A 17,485-nucleotide genomic window follows, 5' to 3' on the forward strand; every position below is an offset into this window, starting at 1 on the left:
ATCGGCTCTGCTCACCAAACTCTCTGCATCCAGTCTGATGCCTGAGTAATAGTCTAAGGTATCGAATCAGCAGCTAGTTAAAGCCTCTTCCAGATTAGGTGTTGCGTACTGAAGGTAGGTAAATTGTTTGTTTTTTCATACAGCTTTGCACGTTCCTGAAAGCTGGTAAGATGGTGATTAAAGCACAACAAACCTTTAATTGATGCCGTTATTAGGAAACGAGCCAGACACTTTTTTACAGTGCACTTTTTCCCCCAAAAGCCCATAACATTTAGCTATATTTTGCCTATTTTCTCAGTGCCGTCCATGAGAATCCACAAACCCCGGATACCTTTAGAATCACCATGATGTTGGGGGGGGGGGGGGGAGGAGGGGGGACGAGGAGGGGGGTGCATATCTGGTGTGGATACCTGGTGTGAACATTTTTGTAAAAAGGGCTCAGCACTTAGGTGAAAACGCCTCAGCAGTTAAGGGGCTTCTAGTGGTGCTGATTTCTGGTCGTTCATTTCTGCAGAATACTGTGGAAAAGCTTAACAATAATTTCCAGATCCTTTTATTCAGCCCCTGACTCATACTTTGACTTTTACTACTTATGTTTCTGAAGTAGTTGTCCCTGCTGCCCTTCCCCATCTGCCAGATCCTTTGCATATTACCTTGTTCTCGATTACTGTTAATTCCTGTAATCACTTAATTTCAAACTGTATAAAGCCACAGCAGCCAGTTCAGCTTGTTAGCCTTCACTAACTAGCGCTCCAATCATAATTTAAAGTAAACTTTTTGAAAGGACAATATGATTTGATAAGACCAAAGCAACAGCATAGGTGGTCTTAACACAAGTGTTACTTGAATCAAGCTATACTAGGCTTATGAGCCCACAAGAAGGGCAAAACCAGCCCTGGCTGGTCCACGAAGGCCCGGGCTTGGCAGTTCAGGCTGGAATGTTCCAGTTGGAGCAGGGTCAAGACTGATTTGCGTATAGATGGGTCCAAACTGAGGTGGGTTGGTGTGCAAAATAACAATGTACTGGAATGCTGCGCCAAGTAATTACCAGAGGCTGAGAATAACAGTGGCATCACCAGCACCCGAGCTTTAAGGACCCAGAAGCACCCACGTCTTATGGCAGGAGTATATACTGTGGTAACGGAAGAGGCATGGGGAGATGCGGCTTCAGTAGTGGTGCCTCTTCCTCTAGGACAATGACTCCCTAGCAATCCTACCAATCTCGCAACACCTGTTTGGGAAAGACTGAGGTTCTTCCGTCTTCAATGAGTGGAGATAACCTTTGACAGATGAGTGCTTTAGGTGGTGCAGCAGGGGTACTGCTTAGTTAATGTTATTGACTGCGCTGCTCAGGCACTTGCCGCTGTCATTGCAGACCTGAAAAATTTAAAAATAACTTATATTTATGCAGTTTTTTTTTTTTTTTTTTAATTTTTACTGCTGGGTGTATACTGTTTGGGGGTAAAATGTGTGCTGCAATCACTTGCAGGGAACCAATGTGTGGCACTCATCAGTTTAATAAGTGGATAGCCAAACCATTGGACGAGGTCCTCCCAGTTAGATGGCAAAATGACACCCAGCGGCCCACAAATCCCTTTGGTTCAATGACCACCTACAGGCCTCGAAGAAGGAATGTAAGTGTTTGGAGAGGAAATGGAGAAGGACCTATGACGAGACTAGTGAATCCATATATAGGAAATCTATCGGGCTGTATCATGCAGAAACAAAAAATGGTGAAGCAGATTTTATTCTCTATTCAAATCGCCAGCTCCCCCACAGAGATCTTCAAGCTCCTCAAAGACATTACTAGCCTCCAACAATCCGCTCTTCTCTAGTCGCCTCTGAGCATAATGATCGGGCCCTTTTTTTTCCCCAGAAGAAAAATGTGGACATCTGCTCTTCTCCAGTTATGCTCAACCTGGTGCACCCCCCTAGTTATGATTCTCCACCCCCCCCCTTTCCCCTAGACTTTCAAGAGGGCTCTCTCTCAACATTTCATTTGCTCACCGCAAACCGGGTCAACAATCTACTAAATACATTAAAATCTGGCTCTCCCTTGGACCCCGCCCCTCTTCATACTCGAAGGCAAGGGGTGGATTGCATCGCCCCTCAATTGTCAGAGATGTTAAATCTCCCTCTCCCTCCTCCAGCAGTGTAAACATGAAATAGTCCAACCTCTTCTAAAAAACAAAACAAAAAACAAATTGGAGCTTTTTTGTCTGAGGCACTTCAGGCAGTCTCCTTGCTATAGGGAGTTTCCAAGCTTCTAGAAATGCATGTGAACAAATCTTTCTGCATTCCTTGAATCGAAGGAACTTCTCCACCCCAAACAAATGGGTTTCCGACCGAAACGCAGCACGAAACAGCGTTGCTGGTGGTGTTTGAGGAGCTCAGGTGCATCCCTAATCAAGGAGGCTCGGTGGCCATCATCCTGCTAGACTTTAGTTCAGCCTTCGACACCGTGGGTCACCGCACTCTCATCCTGAGAATCTCAAAGGTCTGTATCCAAGGAAGAGCACTAGAATGGCTCACATCATTCCGGAAAATCGTTCCTTCCCGGTTATGGATCAGTCCTGCTACTCAGCTAGCCTCCCTCCAAGCTGTGGGCTTTCTCCTGGCTCCTCCCTGAGCCCCACCCTGTTTAACCTTTGCATGCTCCCCCTTGCTGAGAACGTCCATTCATTTGGGCGGTCATTGGTCTCATACGCCGATAACACGCAGCTGGTCATGTTAGTCTCTCCGGACCCCAGCTCTAGTCATTAATCTCTTAATCCCTGTCCTCTGGAAATAGCCAGCTGTAGGATAGTTGCAAGCTGAAACTTAATGGGGACAAAACAGAAGTGATGCAGCTGGGTAATAACTTTGGCAGCAACCTCCTAAGCCCCCTACCTGATATCCTGAGCAAGCACCCTCCCCCAAAAAATGCAATAAAAAGTCTTTGGATGTGCCTGGACACCACGCTCATGTGGACCATCCAGCAAAAAAGCTTGCTGCCACCTGTAATGGCATCCTGAATCTACTGAGAAAGGTTCTCAACCTTATCCCGTTCTCGGCTGAAGTGATCGCCCAGGCTCTAGTGCTGTCTTGCCTTGATTATGGCAATGCCCTGTCTCTAGGCTCGCCCCATTAGGGCTTCAGAAGGCTGCAGACCGTGCAGAATGCCGCTGCCCAACTTTTGATGAATATTCTTAAATACCAGTCTACCATCATGGCTCTTGGGGACCTCCACTGACTTCATGTGGAATGCTGAGTACAGTTCAAGACTCACTTAATTATGCATAGGGCAATTTACAATCAAGATTCCTCTCTGCTGAGATTCCTAGCCTCCCCATACGCGCCTGGAAGAACTCTCAAATCTTCCTCAGCCCAGACACTGAGGGTCCCCAGGATCAGAAGAGCCCAATATGGCAGCCGCTCCACCCGGTTCCTGGCTCCAAAACACTTTGCCTTCGGACCTATGTCTAATAGAGCTTGAACTTCCTTTTCGTAAAGCTCTAAAGACCTGGCTGTTTCCTGACTGATCCTCTGGTAGATCTATTGTTACAGTTCTGCAGCAGCGCTGGGAGGCCTTCGGGTAGCCATTCGCTATATAAAAACTCTAGACTAGATTTCCACACTACATCTCCAAACATACCACCTAGCTACCATGTCCTCTGACTCTACCATCTATGATTGCTAAAAGAGGAGTTTCAACAGTTCCTAGCCAAAGGGGCCATTTAACTGGTGCCCCCAAAACAGCACGGTGAAGTAGTATTCTCGCTGTACTTCTTTATCCCCAAAAAGGACAGGACTCTGTGGCAGATTATAGACTTCAAGCCACTCAACCAGTACATCCTGGCAGAGCATTTCCACATGACTACCCTGCAGGACATCATCCGCTGCTCCGAAAAAGGACAACATGGAAGTACTCGACAACTAGGTGGTAAAAGATCAAGGGTCTCAAAGGCATCTATGCTGGGCCACGAAATGGAATTATAGGCCTAGTGGGTCTATTCGACAAGGGTTCTTCATCTGAGGATGACAGACTGGATTGGAGATAGTCTCCTTTATTCATAACTTTGAGGGAGAGTCTTGTTCTTGTTCCTGCGAGGATATTATCCCAGCATGTGACCACATTGAATGGACAGTGGAAGGAGTTACTGGCCACTCCTTCTCAGTTTGTGAAGGCGAGGTAGTCATGTGTTAATTCAATTTCAACTGAGATGTGGTAGCTGCGAATAGTATCTCCATCATTGGTGGCGTGGTTGCCTTCGATGCGGTCTCTTTGATGTTGACAGTGTGCAAGTCTTTGACACAGACTGTGATGAGTGTCTCTTTCACATCATTCTTGAAAGACCTGAATTCTGATGGTCGCCGGCAAATTGTTGTGAACCTCTTTTGATGGCTAGTAAGTCAGAGGGGAGTCTCTTGATGGCAATGCCAGTCTCCGATGGCGTTGGGAGTCGTGATGTCATCTTTGCCTGCTACTTGTTCATCTCTCCTTAGACCTTCCTCTGTGGTGGTGTTTTCAAGGAGGTGATCAGGAGACAGAGGCACGCTGGGATGCTAATTGTTATAGCCTCCTTTTCTTCTCTCATGCGATCCAACATGCCTCCTAGCCTGATGCCGGCATTTTCTTTTTGACATCTTTTCACAGATGTCGCATTCAGAATCCGAATCTGTGGCAGAAAGACAAACCACACATCTTGTGGGCATTAGTCACTGCATTATTTTGTCCTGCAAGTGTAATGTGGAAAAGAATGTGGTCAGACCGCAAGAAAAAAATGCTACACAACAGCAGGTGGCTAAAGAGATTGAGTGAATTGGGTAAAAATTAAACACTGATAAGAAAATATGGATTATTAGAGGTAATACGTCTCAACCGGTGTTCTGAAATACTTCATTAATGAGCCTGAAAAAAGAACTGGTTCTGAGAGGCTAATGTCAGTACAATCAATGCTGGGAAAGTGTGCCGGCTAGGGAAAGGCTGTTTGTTTTTCTTTGTGCTTGATGTATGCATAACAGGCTGCAGTTTTGCCTTCATGTTCTCTGCTGAATCGGGGTTTCTGTCTTTGAATACTGCAATGCAGTTCTATGAGGATAATCATAAGAATTATTTCGAACATTCATGGAAAAATGGGGCCTGTGTTAGGCTTTCATTCAGAGATCTGTATGCGGACTCATGAACAAAGACAATTTATGATGCTGTTTCCATGAAAGGAAGCTGTAAAAATGTATTGTGTGTGCTTTTGTTCTGTGTTTTTGGTAAGAAGCTATTCCTGTATATAAGGAGGCTCATGGACTGTTCTAACTCCTCTCCTGGGTTGGAATTAAATCTGTTGCCTTTAATGAAGTATGTGATTCTTAAAGGCACACATCGGCCACACTGTGGTGTGAAATAACTGGAAAATCAGTATTCTGTCTTCTTTCAAAACATTTACATATCTGGATTGCCTTTCAGGTGTATGTTAACAATGAATGGGTGACTAGCATTGGAGAAGGAGGAAGCTTTGGAGAGCTAGCGTTGATCTACGGAACTCCCAGGGCAGCAACAGTGAGAGCAAAGACAAATGTGAAGCTGTGGGGCATTGACAGAGACAGCTACAGAAGAATCCTTATGGTAAGCACAGTTTCGTTTTTGTTGGACCTGTGGCTGTGTTAGCAGTTATAAGAGGGATAATCAGGAGGTAAACTTATTTTGTTAGACTGTATTGTCAGTACTCTGAGCTTTTCGTTTAATTTTCATTAATGTGCAGATCAAAAAATAAGTTGATTGTAGATAAAATAGGTTTATGTTTTTCAGTCTCCTTTTCCTCTACATTTATTTAAGAATATTCACTCAATATAAGGTTTTTAGGAATTAATTCCATCTCCATTTGAAATTCTTAGACCACTCTTTGGTATTCGTTTTGCTTGTGGGTTGTGTTTTACAACTAGTTTAATCAACAGAATAAGAGCAGAAACTGGTTTTAGAAATCGAAGACTCTTCACTGATAATCATGCCTGGACTAAGTAAAAGAACCCAAAACACGTTTAGCATTTCTTTGCTCAAACATTTATGCATATCTTAAAGTATGTTTTATGTTTTTTTAAATGGCCAGATAAAGGTATAGAGGAAGCAGTTATTCTGAATGTGACACAATTTTCATCAAATAAGAACAGGTTTTCTCTTGAAGATCTGTGTTCTCCTGACATGCTGCTATACTGTACTAGAATATGTAATTTTCCTTACAATGTGCAAAATGACACGAAGATATCAGGATAAGGTTCCTCTCCGATGTTAAGAACATTCTAGAGCCTCTTCAGAATCGATTATCTGTTCTGAGAGCTTCAGAATGTTCTTTTGTTATTAAAGTGATTGTTGAGGTGTTTGTCGGGAGAAGAACCCATCACTCTCTAGGTAATGCACTTTAAATTAAGGATACACTATCAAGGCATTCAGAGTTAAGACCAGGCCCTGGAGAAAACATGTAGGATATAAGCAGTTGGTTTTCTTATTCACCACGATGGCCTGTAAAGATGCAGCTTGTCTTTACCCTCCTGGAAAATTACTAGAAAAGAGCAATCCAACACCTGCACCAGGAAAGACTTTTCCATGCAGGAATGCTCTATCCTCACAAAAACTCTAGGAAGAAACCACCGTAGATTATACATAAAAAAAATGACCGGCACAGAAGTGACTAAATCTACAAGTTGTGCATTTCTAGATTTCCAGTAATACAAAGGCACACATGGAGTACCAAAATAGAGTTTACAGGGATGTACTATTATGTCTCGTATCATCCTTATGATATTTTCCACGTGTTATTAGGAGCATCCCACCTTAGAAGAAAAGTAGTAGGTCTGCTCCCATCTAGATGAGTTGTTTGTGTACACATTTGTGAAAGAATGTTCCAGATTGCAGTTATGACCATTCAATGTTAATTGCTACATTTCAATTTTAGGCAAATCGACATCTTTCTCTGTGATAAAACCTCATTAAATAGTATCCTCGTGAGGTATATGCAAAGCAAACTTGTATATATTTTGCGGGAGAAACTGTGTTCATCCACCTCTGTGCATCAAGCCTCAACATTTCAGGAGATCTCTGATATCGTGCGATGCGTCTGGGACTCTGAAGATTTAGCAAGACTGATATATCAATCTTTGCACATGAGAAGTATCTGTTATAGCTAGTGTTCTGACACACTGCCTCTGTGACAGCATGGCCATGTAGGTGGTGAAATTGTGAACACCAATTGATGAAAGTTGACGAAATAGGAGATAAAACTTCCTTATGTCAAATCAGAATTTATTTGTAGAAGACACATGACCGGGAACGAACTGGCGTTCCGAGTGTTAAGGAACCAGAGTTGGAATATTATATATACCCGAAAGTGGTATACAGAATGAATTATCCTAACATTGGGGGAGACTGCGACCTAATCATATTGTCCTGAAGAAGGTGGTTGAACCTATGCAATCTTTACGCAGAATCGGTTCGTAAAAAGAGACTATAAATGAAGAATATCTAGTTCAATGGGACCTGTATTTAATAGAGATTACAGATCAACACACGTGGCAGATACATGAGTACTGTTCTGCAGGGTGCTCCCTGTTGTGAAATTGTTTTTCTTTTCCTAGTGTTTAACTATTTTTAAATTGGGTTTGTATTTTGTTGGTTGTGTTGCACCATATTGTGGGGTCACACACACAACTTTTAGATTCACATAACAAAACGATTGATTTTAATATAATGGGATGTGAAAGGGAATATATATTATCCAGTATTAGGGTATCTTTCATAGATTCACATGCCTGAATCATTCCCCGTCGTCGGGATGGGAGTCCCCCGGTAAATACACAAGCAATGTCTCAGTAGACATATAGTAATAGGCCCAAAAGGCCTTACCTTAGTAACATATCCACGTCCTTATGTAAAAAAGGACCAAACTTTGGAGAGTTGCCAATCAGCTAGTACCACCCTCTAGAACCTTCCTGGAAGGAGCTCTAGTCCCTCAGATTTTCTACCGCACGTCGTGCAAAGGGAGTCTCCACTGAGCCCTGCTCATTACTTCTCGCTTTCTGGATTTCAAGTGTTTCTTGCTACAAATTTATATTTTCTGTGAGGAGTTTTTTAGTTCCTCATGGCAGACACTCCGAAGAAAGGCCTTTTCAGGTCTTGTGCTTCCTGTGGGAAAAAGAGGCTTCATGTGGACGATCAACATAAGGACTGTCTCTACTGCCTTTATCCTAACCACTCTTCAAAGGATTGTACGGTATGTCGTACCGTTTCTTCCAATACCCTTAAAGACCGTGAAGGGCGCCTCTTAATTTGGCTGCAGAGGCTTAAGGATAAGGGTACAGTTTTGTCCTCTGAGGAAAGTGAGGGCTCTTCCATCTCCTCTCGGTCCTTTCAGAAGAGACCAAAGCTGGCATCTCCAGGTCCTTCGTCGCAGCCACCTCAAAAGAAGATGCATGAAAAGTCTTCAGAGGTCCCTCCTAAGACTCTGCCAGTGAAAGTTTCTCCTCAGGAAGTTCCACATGCCTTTAAGAAGCCTTCTTCCACCCTGTCGACGACTACTACCTCGTCGACGGTGACTTCATCGACGAGGAAATCTCCACCGACGGCAGTTTGTCACCTCGTCGACGACGACCGTGTCTACTTCTGTCGCGTCTCATTCCTTGTCGTCTTCGACGACAACTCCATCGTCGACGGGCGATAGGTCTGTCTCGTCGACGCTGAAAATTAAAGACATTGTCATCAACCAAGCTGCCGTCGACGCTGCGATCGCCGACGACTGCGTCAACGACTACACCATCGACTACAGCTGCCTCATCGACATCGTTGACGTGGACCCTGTCGACGACGGCTCCGTCAACGAAGCCTTCATCGTCGGCGAAGCCTTCATCGTCGACGACATCGTCTACGCCGACGACACCGTCGACGATGGCCCTGATGACGGCGTCTCAACTTTCAGTGATGCCTGTCCACACTCCACCATCGACGGCTATGGACTCTGATGTACAAAGTACATATGTGCACCTCAGAATTACAAAACGTGCACCGACACTGGCCCTGACTTCACCTAGTAGGGTCCAGCTCCTGCCTCCAGTTCAGCTTTTGGAGGAGGAAGACTCTGAAGATGGCAGTATGTTCCGTACAGCGACCAGTCCGTCGCAGCTGCATGTTAAGTACCAAGATAGCTCCTACTACGAAGATCATTGTTAGACCTGGCATCCTTGGCGTGGTTCCCCTGACATTTTTGCCTCTACCTCCTGTATTTTTTACGCTATGCTGGATTTCATTTTTGCTGGTTTAGATGCTTTGGGCACTTTGCCACTGCTGACCAGTGTCAAACTGCAAGTGCTTCCTAGGTAAATTGTTATTGTAATTGGTTATCCATGATTGACATATTTGTTTCACCTGTCCGCCCCTAGTAAAGTGTACTGAATGTGCCAGGGCTGGTGATTCAAATACTACTAGTGGGCCTGCAGCACTGATTGTGCCACCCACATGAGTAGCCCTAACATGTCTTAGGCACTGCAAGCAGGCCTATGTGCAGTCCAGGACTTTCATGTCGACCTGCCCAGTGCAACCACTGACAAGGCCTTATCCTTCCATTTCTGTACATGTCAGGCATCCCTATTGTGGTCCTAGGTAACCCCCTGGGCTGGGTGCAGGGTATCTGAAAGGTAGGGCATGTGCTGAGGCATGTGCTGAGGTGTGTAACATGCCCTGGTAGTGAATTGCAGCCATTTTCGTTTTTCACTGCTGAGAGGCTAACTTGCCCATAGGACAGAATGGGGGAAGCTGTCTACATGCCTATCTTCCCCTAAAGGCAAGATAGAAAATCCAAGTTTGGTATCTTTGTGTTCAGAATTTAATTATACATCTTTTTAGCAAGATGGTTTTTAAATTCACTGTGTGAGAATAGCTCTTTTTTAGAAAGTAGCTATTCTCCTGTTTAACCTTCCTGTGTGCCTGTGTGCAGATTGGCTGACTGTTGTCGTTTGATGGGCTAGGTGGCTCCAGGAGTCTGGATGAGTCAGCAGCAGGGTGAATAGGGAGATCTGCTCTAAATGGGTGGGAGGAGAAGCCCCTGGGTTTGAGTAGGGCTGCCTCTGCCAGCACAATGCCGGTTCCACCCCCTGCTGGCCAGGCTGAGGACTCTGCCTCTGCCCGCACAAAGAAGGCTCCACCTCCTGCTGAGCGTCTAACGACCCTGCCCCTCACTCTGAAAGGAACCAGGTGCTCCAGGGCAGAGCACACCCAGGAACCGGTTTGAGCAGGGGAATCCCCCCCCCACTGAAACAAAGAGACAAAGACTTGGAGGGGTATAAGAAGAGGACCCCAGACACCTAAACTTTAGATCACTGTCGAACTAAGAAGGAACCTCTGCCAAGGAGAAAGCTGGAAGAAACTGAAGAGGAGAAGACTGCCTGCTTGCTGTTTTGCTTTGCTTTGCTGCCAAGGAGAGGGGAAGGACTTTGCTGTGTCCCCTTCTTTTGATTCTGATCTCCAAGGGCCTGAGAAGAGCTGGCTCCCTGTTAAGAAGTCCCAGGAACAAAAGGACTTCACCACCAGCTCCCCTGGAAATCTGCTGAGGGAGTTCTGACCTGCCTTGGAGTGCTTGCCCAGTCTTGGGGCCTCAGGAGGTCGTTTTGCTGCGTTTGGGAGCTGGAAAGCAGAAGCGTGAACAAGAGTAACTGGTACCCATCGCATCATCCATTTGAGGGACCCATCATCTGGTTGCGAGTTGCAAGAGCGAGAGTGCAAGGAGAATTTCATCGCGGCATCGCAGCACCCGGAGTCCCCGCATCGCCGAGTGCGTCGAGCATCGTCCCGGTGCGTGAAGATTCCTGACGCTGCGAGGGTCGTTGCAGAACCAGTTTGCGGGCCGCACCACTGCCGGTGCGTGAAAGTTTCCAGTCGCTGTGTGTGTCGACGCAGAGTCCCGTCCCATGACGCATCGAGGGTTGCGGTGGCAGAAGTGAGCGCTGCACCGCGCATCGCGCCGCATCGAAGATCGTTGCATCGTACCTGTGCGTGAAGCTTCCCCCCTAAGAAACCTACGCAACGAAAGCCAAAGTCATCGCATCCTCCCCCTACAGATCGGAGCCGGCGCATCCACCTCTGCTGCGTGAAGTAGGGCTGCTGCAAAGCCTCCCCAAGATCTCAGGAGTATCGCATCGCCTTTGCCATCTTCCTTGTTATTGCTTTTGGGAACCTTAACGCAACTACAGGTACTGTTGGGCACGAGTGTCTCATTTTGTGCATTCAGAGTCGCATTGTGCAGGACACTGATTTTTACATCCTGGAGTACTTTCTGCAAACTCTTGAACTATCTTTAAAGTAACCTTTTTAATTGTATGTTGGTTTTTCTGTAGTATTTGGTCTTGTGAAGTTTTTAGTAAAGATACCTTATTTTTCTAAAACTGGTGTGGAGTAAATCTGTGGTGTTTTCACTGTGTTACTGTGAGTGTTGGTACATATACTTTACACATTGCCTTTGATAGCCTAGACTGCTCAGGCCAAGCTACCTAGAGGGTGAGTAGGGGTTATCTTAACAGTGTATCCCCCTTTCCCTGACTAGAAGCAAGGGTCCCTACTTGGACAGTGGTACCTACCCTGCCAACTAGAGACCCCCAGATCTAACAATCATGGACCGGAATATCAGGAGGTTTCACCTGAGGAATATCATCCTCCTCCACCTTCCATGGTTTGTCTGCCAACGTCCCTGGTCTCTGATCTACAATTCCTTATCTTAGACTATAAGCAGCAGTTTCCAACGTCGGCACCTTCTCCGATGCCGGTTGTGCCTCCCAACACCAAGGCCACGACCCCCTCCATTGATTTTGCAGTCTGAGCCTGTCACATCACCACCTCGTCTCTCTACAGATGACAAAGAAGATGAGGAACATGAAGGAGAGCTTCAGGATACCCAATCTAATTGGGACGAATGGGATGATTAAATTCTTCCCTGTCCAGCTTCCCTCGTTCCTACCACAGCTGGCTCTCCGGAGGAGGACATTGGAGGACATAGCAGCGCTTTCAAATTCCTATGCCCTCGCACCAACAGGATTGTTTCCTCTACGATTTCAAAGAGCCTTTCAAAAAGTTGGTTAGATCTATCCCTATTATAGACTACATTTGGGAACAAGGGATAAAGATTCTGCAGAACCCTTCCTCGGTCCCTCCAGTTTTGCCTCGGCTGGATAAGAAATATAAAGCGCCAGATACCGCTCCAGCTTGCCTCGCAGGCCATCCGAAACCGGACTCCGTCATTACCCAAGCCGCTCAGAGAAAGTAAAAAACTCCATCTGCTTTGCTGACTGCTCCGCCGGCGACTGGACAACATTGGTAAGCGCTTTTCGTCCATGTCTGCGTTGACAGTGCGTGCTTCCAACTCTTTAGCACTGTTGGGACGTTATAATCGGCAGATGTGGGCAGATATTGCGCCATACCTAACAAATTTACCTGAAGAGTCGAAGGAATAGGCAAAGAAGATCTTATTGGAGGGGGAGAGATCTGCCTCTGAAATTATAGACTGTGCAATGGATATTGCCTCTACCGGATTTCGCCAACTTGCGGGCACAGCGGTGTTACGGCGCCAGGGTTGGTTGAAGGCAACTTCCTTCAGACCGGAAGTACAAACCAAGGTATTGGACATGCCATATGATTGCCAACTTCTCTTTGGCACACATCTAGATGAGGCATTACAAGGTATTAAGAAGGATACCGACACCGCTAGGGCTTTGGGTACCCTGCAATTCCGGAACCCCTCCTTTCGAGGCTCAAGAGGGAGAGGTCAAACATTTACTGAAGGAGATTTCCAACACCGATCTTCCTTCCCTTCCTCTCAGCAATATCGTCCACAGTATCAGCAGTGTCAACAACACTCCTCCTACACTAAATCTTCCTTTCGTGGCAAGGGAGGGAGACAGAAGGACGCCTCTCGGCGACAATGACTTTCAACTACCGCCGGTCTCCAACTCCTCTCTGCCTTCCAGAGTTGGAGGAAGAACTTCCCACTTTCTCACAAATTGGAAGAAAATGACTACGGACCGCTGGGTTCTGCAATTAGTTCAATTCGAACATTCTCTAGAGTTCATCCAAATTCCTCCCCAAACCTCTCCCCGTCCTATGCTTCACAAAAATGTGCGTGCTTTACTCCTGGAGGTGGCACTCATGGTCCAGAAGGGAGCTATAGAGAGGGTTCCCCCAGGTCAAAGGGGAAAGGGGTTTTACTCCTGTTTTTTCCTCATTCGAAAAAAGGAGAAAAAATGGAGACCGATTTTGGACTTGAGGAATCTAAACAAGTTCTTGAAAAAACAGTTGTTTCGTATGGTCACAATTCAGGAGGTGCTACAGCTTCTCAATGCAGACGACTACATTGTGTCTTTAGACCTGCAAGACGCCTATTTTCATATTCCAATACACCGCAACCACAAGAAATTTCTGAGATTCGTGGTGGCGGGCAGGCATTACCAGTTTCGGGTCCTGCCATTCGGACTCAAATTGGCGCCACTCATTTTTACCAAATGTCTAGCTCCAGTGGCTGCATACCTACGACAACCTCACCATCAAGTCTTCCAATATCTGGACGACTGGCTCGTCAAATCACCCTCTCTAGAAGGTGCGTCCAGATCTTCCAGCGCCTTTCTGAGGCTTTTCAATTGTCTGGGACTGACTCTCAATCAGGACAAGTCCGTCCTGCAGCCTTCCCAGAGCATAAGTTTTCTGGGTGCTACCCTCGACACCATACAGAGGAAGGCGTTTCCATCAAAGGAACGCAAAGACCAACTTCATTCCTTGGCGCTCCGTATAAGTTCCAAGAAGACGCTGTTGGTGCGCCTCTTCAAATCACTACTCGGGATGATGTCTTCTTGCATCCTGTTAGTTCCGCACTGTCGCCTTCACATGCGGCCTCTTCAAGAAGCGCTTTCGGATCAATGGGTCCAGTGTACGGGGTCCTTCGACGTCATCCAGGTGACCCCTATGATCAAAAAGGCTCTACGGTGGTGGACTTGCCCACAGAACCTTTCTCAAGGCTTGCCTTTCTTGCTTCCTGGTGCTCCACATATCATCACCACGGATGCCTCTTTAGAGGGCTGGGGAGCTTTCCTTCAAGAACTGCAGATAAGCGGAAAATGGTCCCTTTCCGAGAAGAAACTTCACATAAATCTTCTGGAGCTGCGCGCAGTGTATCTCGCTCTTGTGGCTTTCCTTCCACGAATCAGAAACTCTCTAGTGCTTGTCCGGACCGACAACACCACGACAATGCACTATTTGAACAAGCAGGGTGTAACTCGTTCTCTGACACTCTCTCACGAGTCGCAAAAATTTGGAACAGGCTGCTCAGTCACATCTCTCTTCGAGCAGAGTATGTTCCAGGCACCCACAACATGTTGGCGGATTCTTTGAGCAGACGGCAGGCAGCATGTCACGAATGGGAGTTGGATCAGTGGATCCTCAGCAGCATATTCGCTCGATGGGCACCCCTGTTCTGGACCTTTTCGCTACTCAGCAGAACGCCAAATGCCAACACTTTGCAAGCTGGCATCCCCAGCAAGGGTCTCTGGGGAATGCATTTTCGATCGCATGGTGCAACTTCTTTGCATATGCCTTTCCGCCAATTCCCCTGATTCCCAGGGTGCTCCGGAAGTTGAAAGCGGAGCCTTGCACACTCATCTTGATAGCTCCAGCTTGGCCACGCCAACATTGGTTCAGAGCTTCACCTTCTTTCCCTGGAACCGCCGATCAGGTTGAAACCGTTTCCATCTCTCCTTACGCTCAACAACCAACAAGTCCAGCATCCGGATCCGGCATCTCTCAAATTATCAGCTTGGCTCCTGAGTTCAGAGAGTTTCAGAGTTTAGACATTCCTCCGGACTGTAGACAAGTTCTAGCTTGGGCCCGAGCAGATAGTACCAACAGAACGTACTCATTAAAATGGAAGAGGTTTTGTATCTGGTGCAAATCAAACCAAATACACCCTCTTTCTTCCGCTCCGGAGCAAATACTGCCGGACCTTCATCTGGCAAAATCTGGTCTTGCTCATGCCTCCATTAAAGTCCACCTGGCAGCAATATCGCACTTCAGGAGATCCTCCGCAGGTCCTTCTCTGTGGTCTCATCGGCTCATTAAGCAATTCCTTAAAGGACTGTTTAGAACATTCCCCCCGGTGAAACCTGTACCTCCTGCTTGGCATCTCAACACAGTTCTGGCTCAACTTATGAAACACCCTTTTGAGCCAATACACAGAGCGGATCTTAAGTATCTCTCCTGGAAAACAGCGTTCCTTCTAACCCTTACCTTGGCAAGGCAAGTGGGGGAACTCCAGGCTTTCTCAATCCAAGACCCTTTCCTTCAATTAAAGCATGACCGGGTCATTCTTCGTACAAATCCGAAGTTTATCCCTAAAGTTCCTTCACAGTTCCATCTTAATGAGCCTATTGTGCTGCGTTCATTCTTTTCAAGTCCGCAAACAGTGGCAGAAAAGACCCTGCATTCCTTGGATCTTCAGCGCTGCCTAAAGTTCTACATCGACAGAACGAAGACATTTCGTAAATCTAACCAGCTCTTTGTGGCGTACAGTCGACCTAGAAAAGGTCTACCACTCACCAAGCAAAGTATCTCCCGCTGGATCTCTTCAGCCATTACTTTCTGTCACCAGCAAGCAGGGCGTCCCCTGCTCTCCACAGTTCGTGCCCATTCCACGAGGGCAATGTCTACTTCCATGACACTGTTTGCAGGAGTGCCCATTGTGGACATTTGCAGAGCGGCCACATGGAAGACGCCGCATACATTTACCAAGTATTACTGCCTGGATACGGAACTCATGAAAGACGCTGCAGTGGGTCAAGCGGTGCTCCGTCATCTATTTCATTAGAGGTGTGCCCTTCCTTTCATCCCACTATCCTTTCTTCTATACGCACATTTCTTTACTGTGATTTATGCCTCTGCTATGTCATTGTTTTTGGTACTTTCTATTTTTCACATAGATATGTTATCTGGTGAATATTTATATACTGTACCTTTCGAAATGTGCTTGTTCGAGGCATATGAGCTGCAGATTGTACACTTTTGCATAGATCGCCATCTGGTGTTGGGCCCGGATGTTTGCAGTTTGTTTTTCTTCTTGGACAGTCTTTGGAAGTCACGAGTTCGGTGACTCCTCCTTCGGTCCGTACTGCGCATGGGCTTCGGCTCCATCCTCAGATTGTTTTTTTTCTGCCATCAGGCTCGGATGTGATACTTCGTGCTCCGGCTTCGAACCTTTCCAGTTCGACCTTCGACGGAAAATCCTCGTCCATCGAGATTCTTAAGAGAAATCATCTTCTTCATCTCTCTCGGCGGCACTTTTCGATTCCAGACATTGGCACCGGCCTACTGGCCTCCCTCGACTCCGGTCTCGGCCGATGGAAAGGACTCCCTTCAAAAAGTGCCCAAAATGTGGGTCTAAATTTCCCCACACCGACCTCCATCAGGTGTGTAACCTCTGCCTCTCTCCAGAACACGAGGCTCGAGACTGCCCCGCCTGCAAGTCTTTTCGATCGAAGAAGACCATCCGGGATCGAAGAGCTCGACGCACCATGGCGCACTCATCGACTTCGGCTCCACCCGACATCTTCGGAGACGACACCGGAGCTTTGGGGCAGCAGCACACAGAGCAGGAGGAAGAACTCGTCAGCGCTTCCGAGGCCGACGACTCTGACCTGGAGGAGATAACACCGGCGCAGAGGGTCTTGAGTACTTTACCCCCTCCAACTCCCCTACCCGCACCGAAAGAGACTCAGGTTACACCTTCGCCTCTTGGCCTAGGGAAAACCAAACATACAGCTTCTATCACCCCACCTTCGGGCCCGGTGTCGAAGCATCCTAAGTCTCCCGGCGGCTCGGGCTCGAGCGAGCCTACTCCTGGTGCCGAAAAACACCGTTCGGCACCGAAGAAAACCACACCCAGTTCGGCTCCGAAGTCTTCGATCTCGAAACCTGCACTCTCAGTGCCGATTAAGCATAAGTCCTTCGGCACCGACGCTCCGGCGCCGAAGACCGCCTCGGCACCGAAGAAATCGGAGACCCCGAAAAAGCATGGCATGGAGAAACCATCGAAGCCCTCGGCTCCGAAAACATCCGCACCGACAGATGATTCGGTGCCACAAGAAATATTTACGCCTGATCCTTATCAAAAAACTTTAACAAAGGATCCAAAGACTGGTCATTTAACTTTGTCTTCCAAAAAAAGACATTTACACAAGCCAGATCCTCCTCCACCGCCAAAACGGAAGGACTCTGCCACATCCCCCTTCAGAGTACCCTCTCCACCACCTCCTCCACTTTCTCCACCTCCTCCACCTCCCATATCTCCACCACCTTTGCCTCACCGCTCTCCGACCCCATCTCCAGACCCTGATTATGGAGACCCAGATTATGACCCGGCAGACGCCCCAATAGACCCTACACCTCCAGGGACACCAGACCCATGGGAGGATTACCACAACCCCGATGTACCAGATGTGC

At 47.0% G+C, this 17,485-nt stretch overlaps 1 protein-coding gene across 1 annotated transcript in view; it reads left to right on the forward strand.

Annotated features, from left to right (window-relative positions):
• PRKAR1A (protein kinase cAMP-dependent type I regulatory subunit alpha) overlaps positions 1-17,485 on the forward strand; it is a 299,228-nt gene that overhangs the window by 125,836 nt on the left and 155,907 nt on the right. The window contains exon 7 of the mRNA XM_085617303.1: positions 5,441-5,599. Within this exon, the coding sequence (XP_085473429.1) occupies positions 5,441-5,599 (159 nt within the window). The remainder of the gene's footprint in view (positions 1-5,440; positions 5,600-17,485) is intronic.

Source organism: Triturus cristatus, chromosome 7, assembly GCF_964204655.1.
Source record: "Triturus cristatus chromosome 7, aTriCri1.1, whole genome shotgun sequence".
NCBI lineage: Eukaryota > Metazoa > Chordata > Amphibia > Caudata > Salamandridae > Triturus > Triturus cristatus.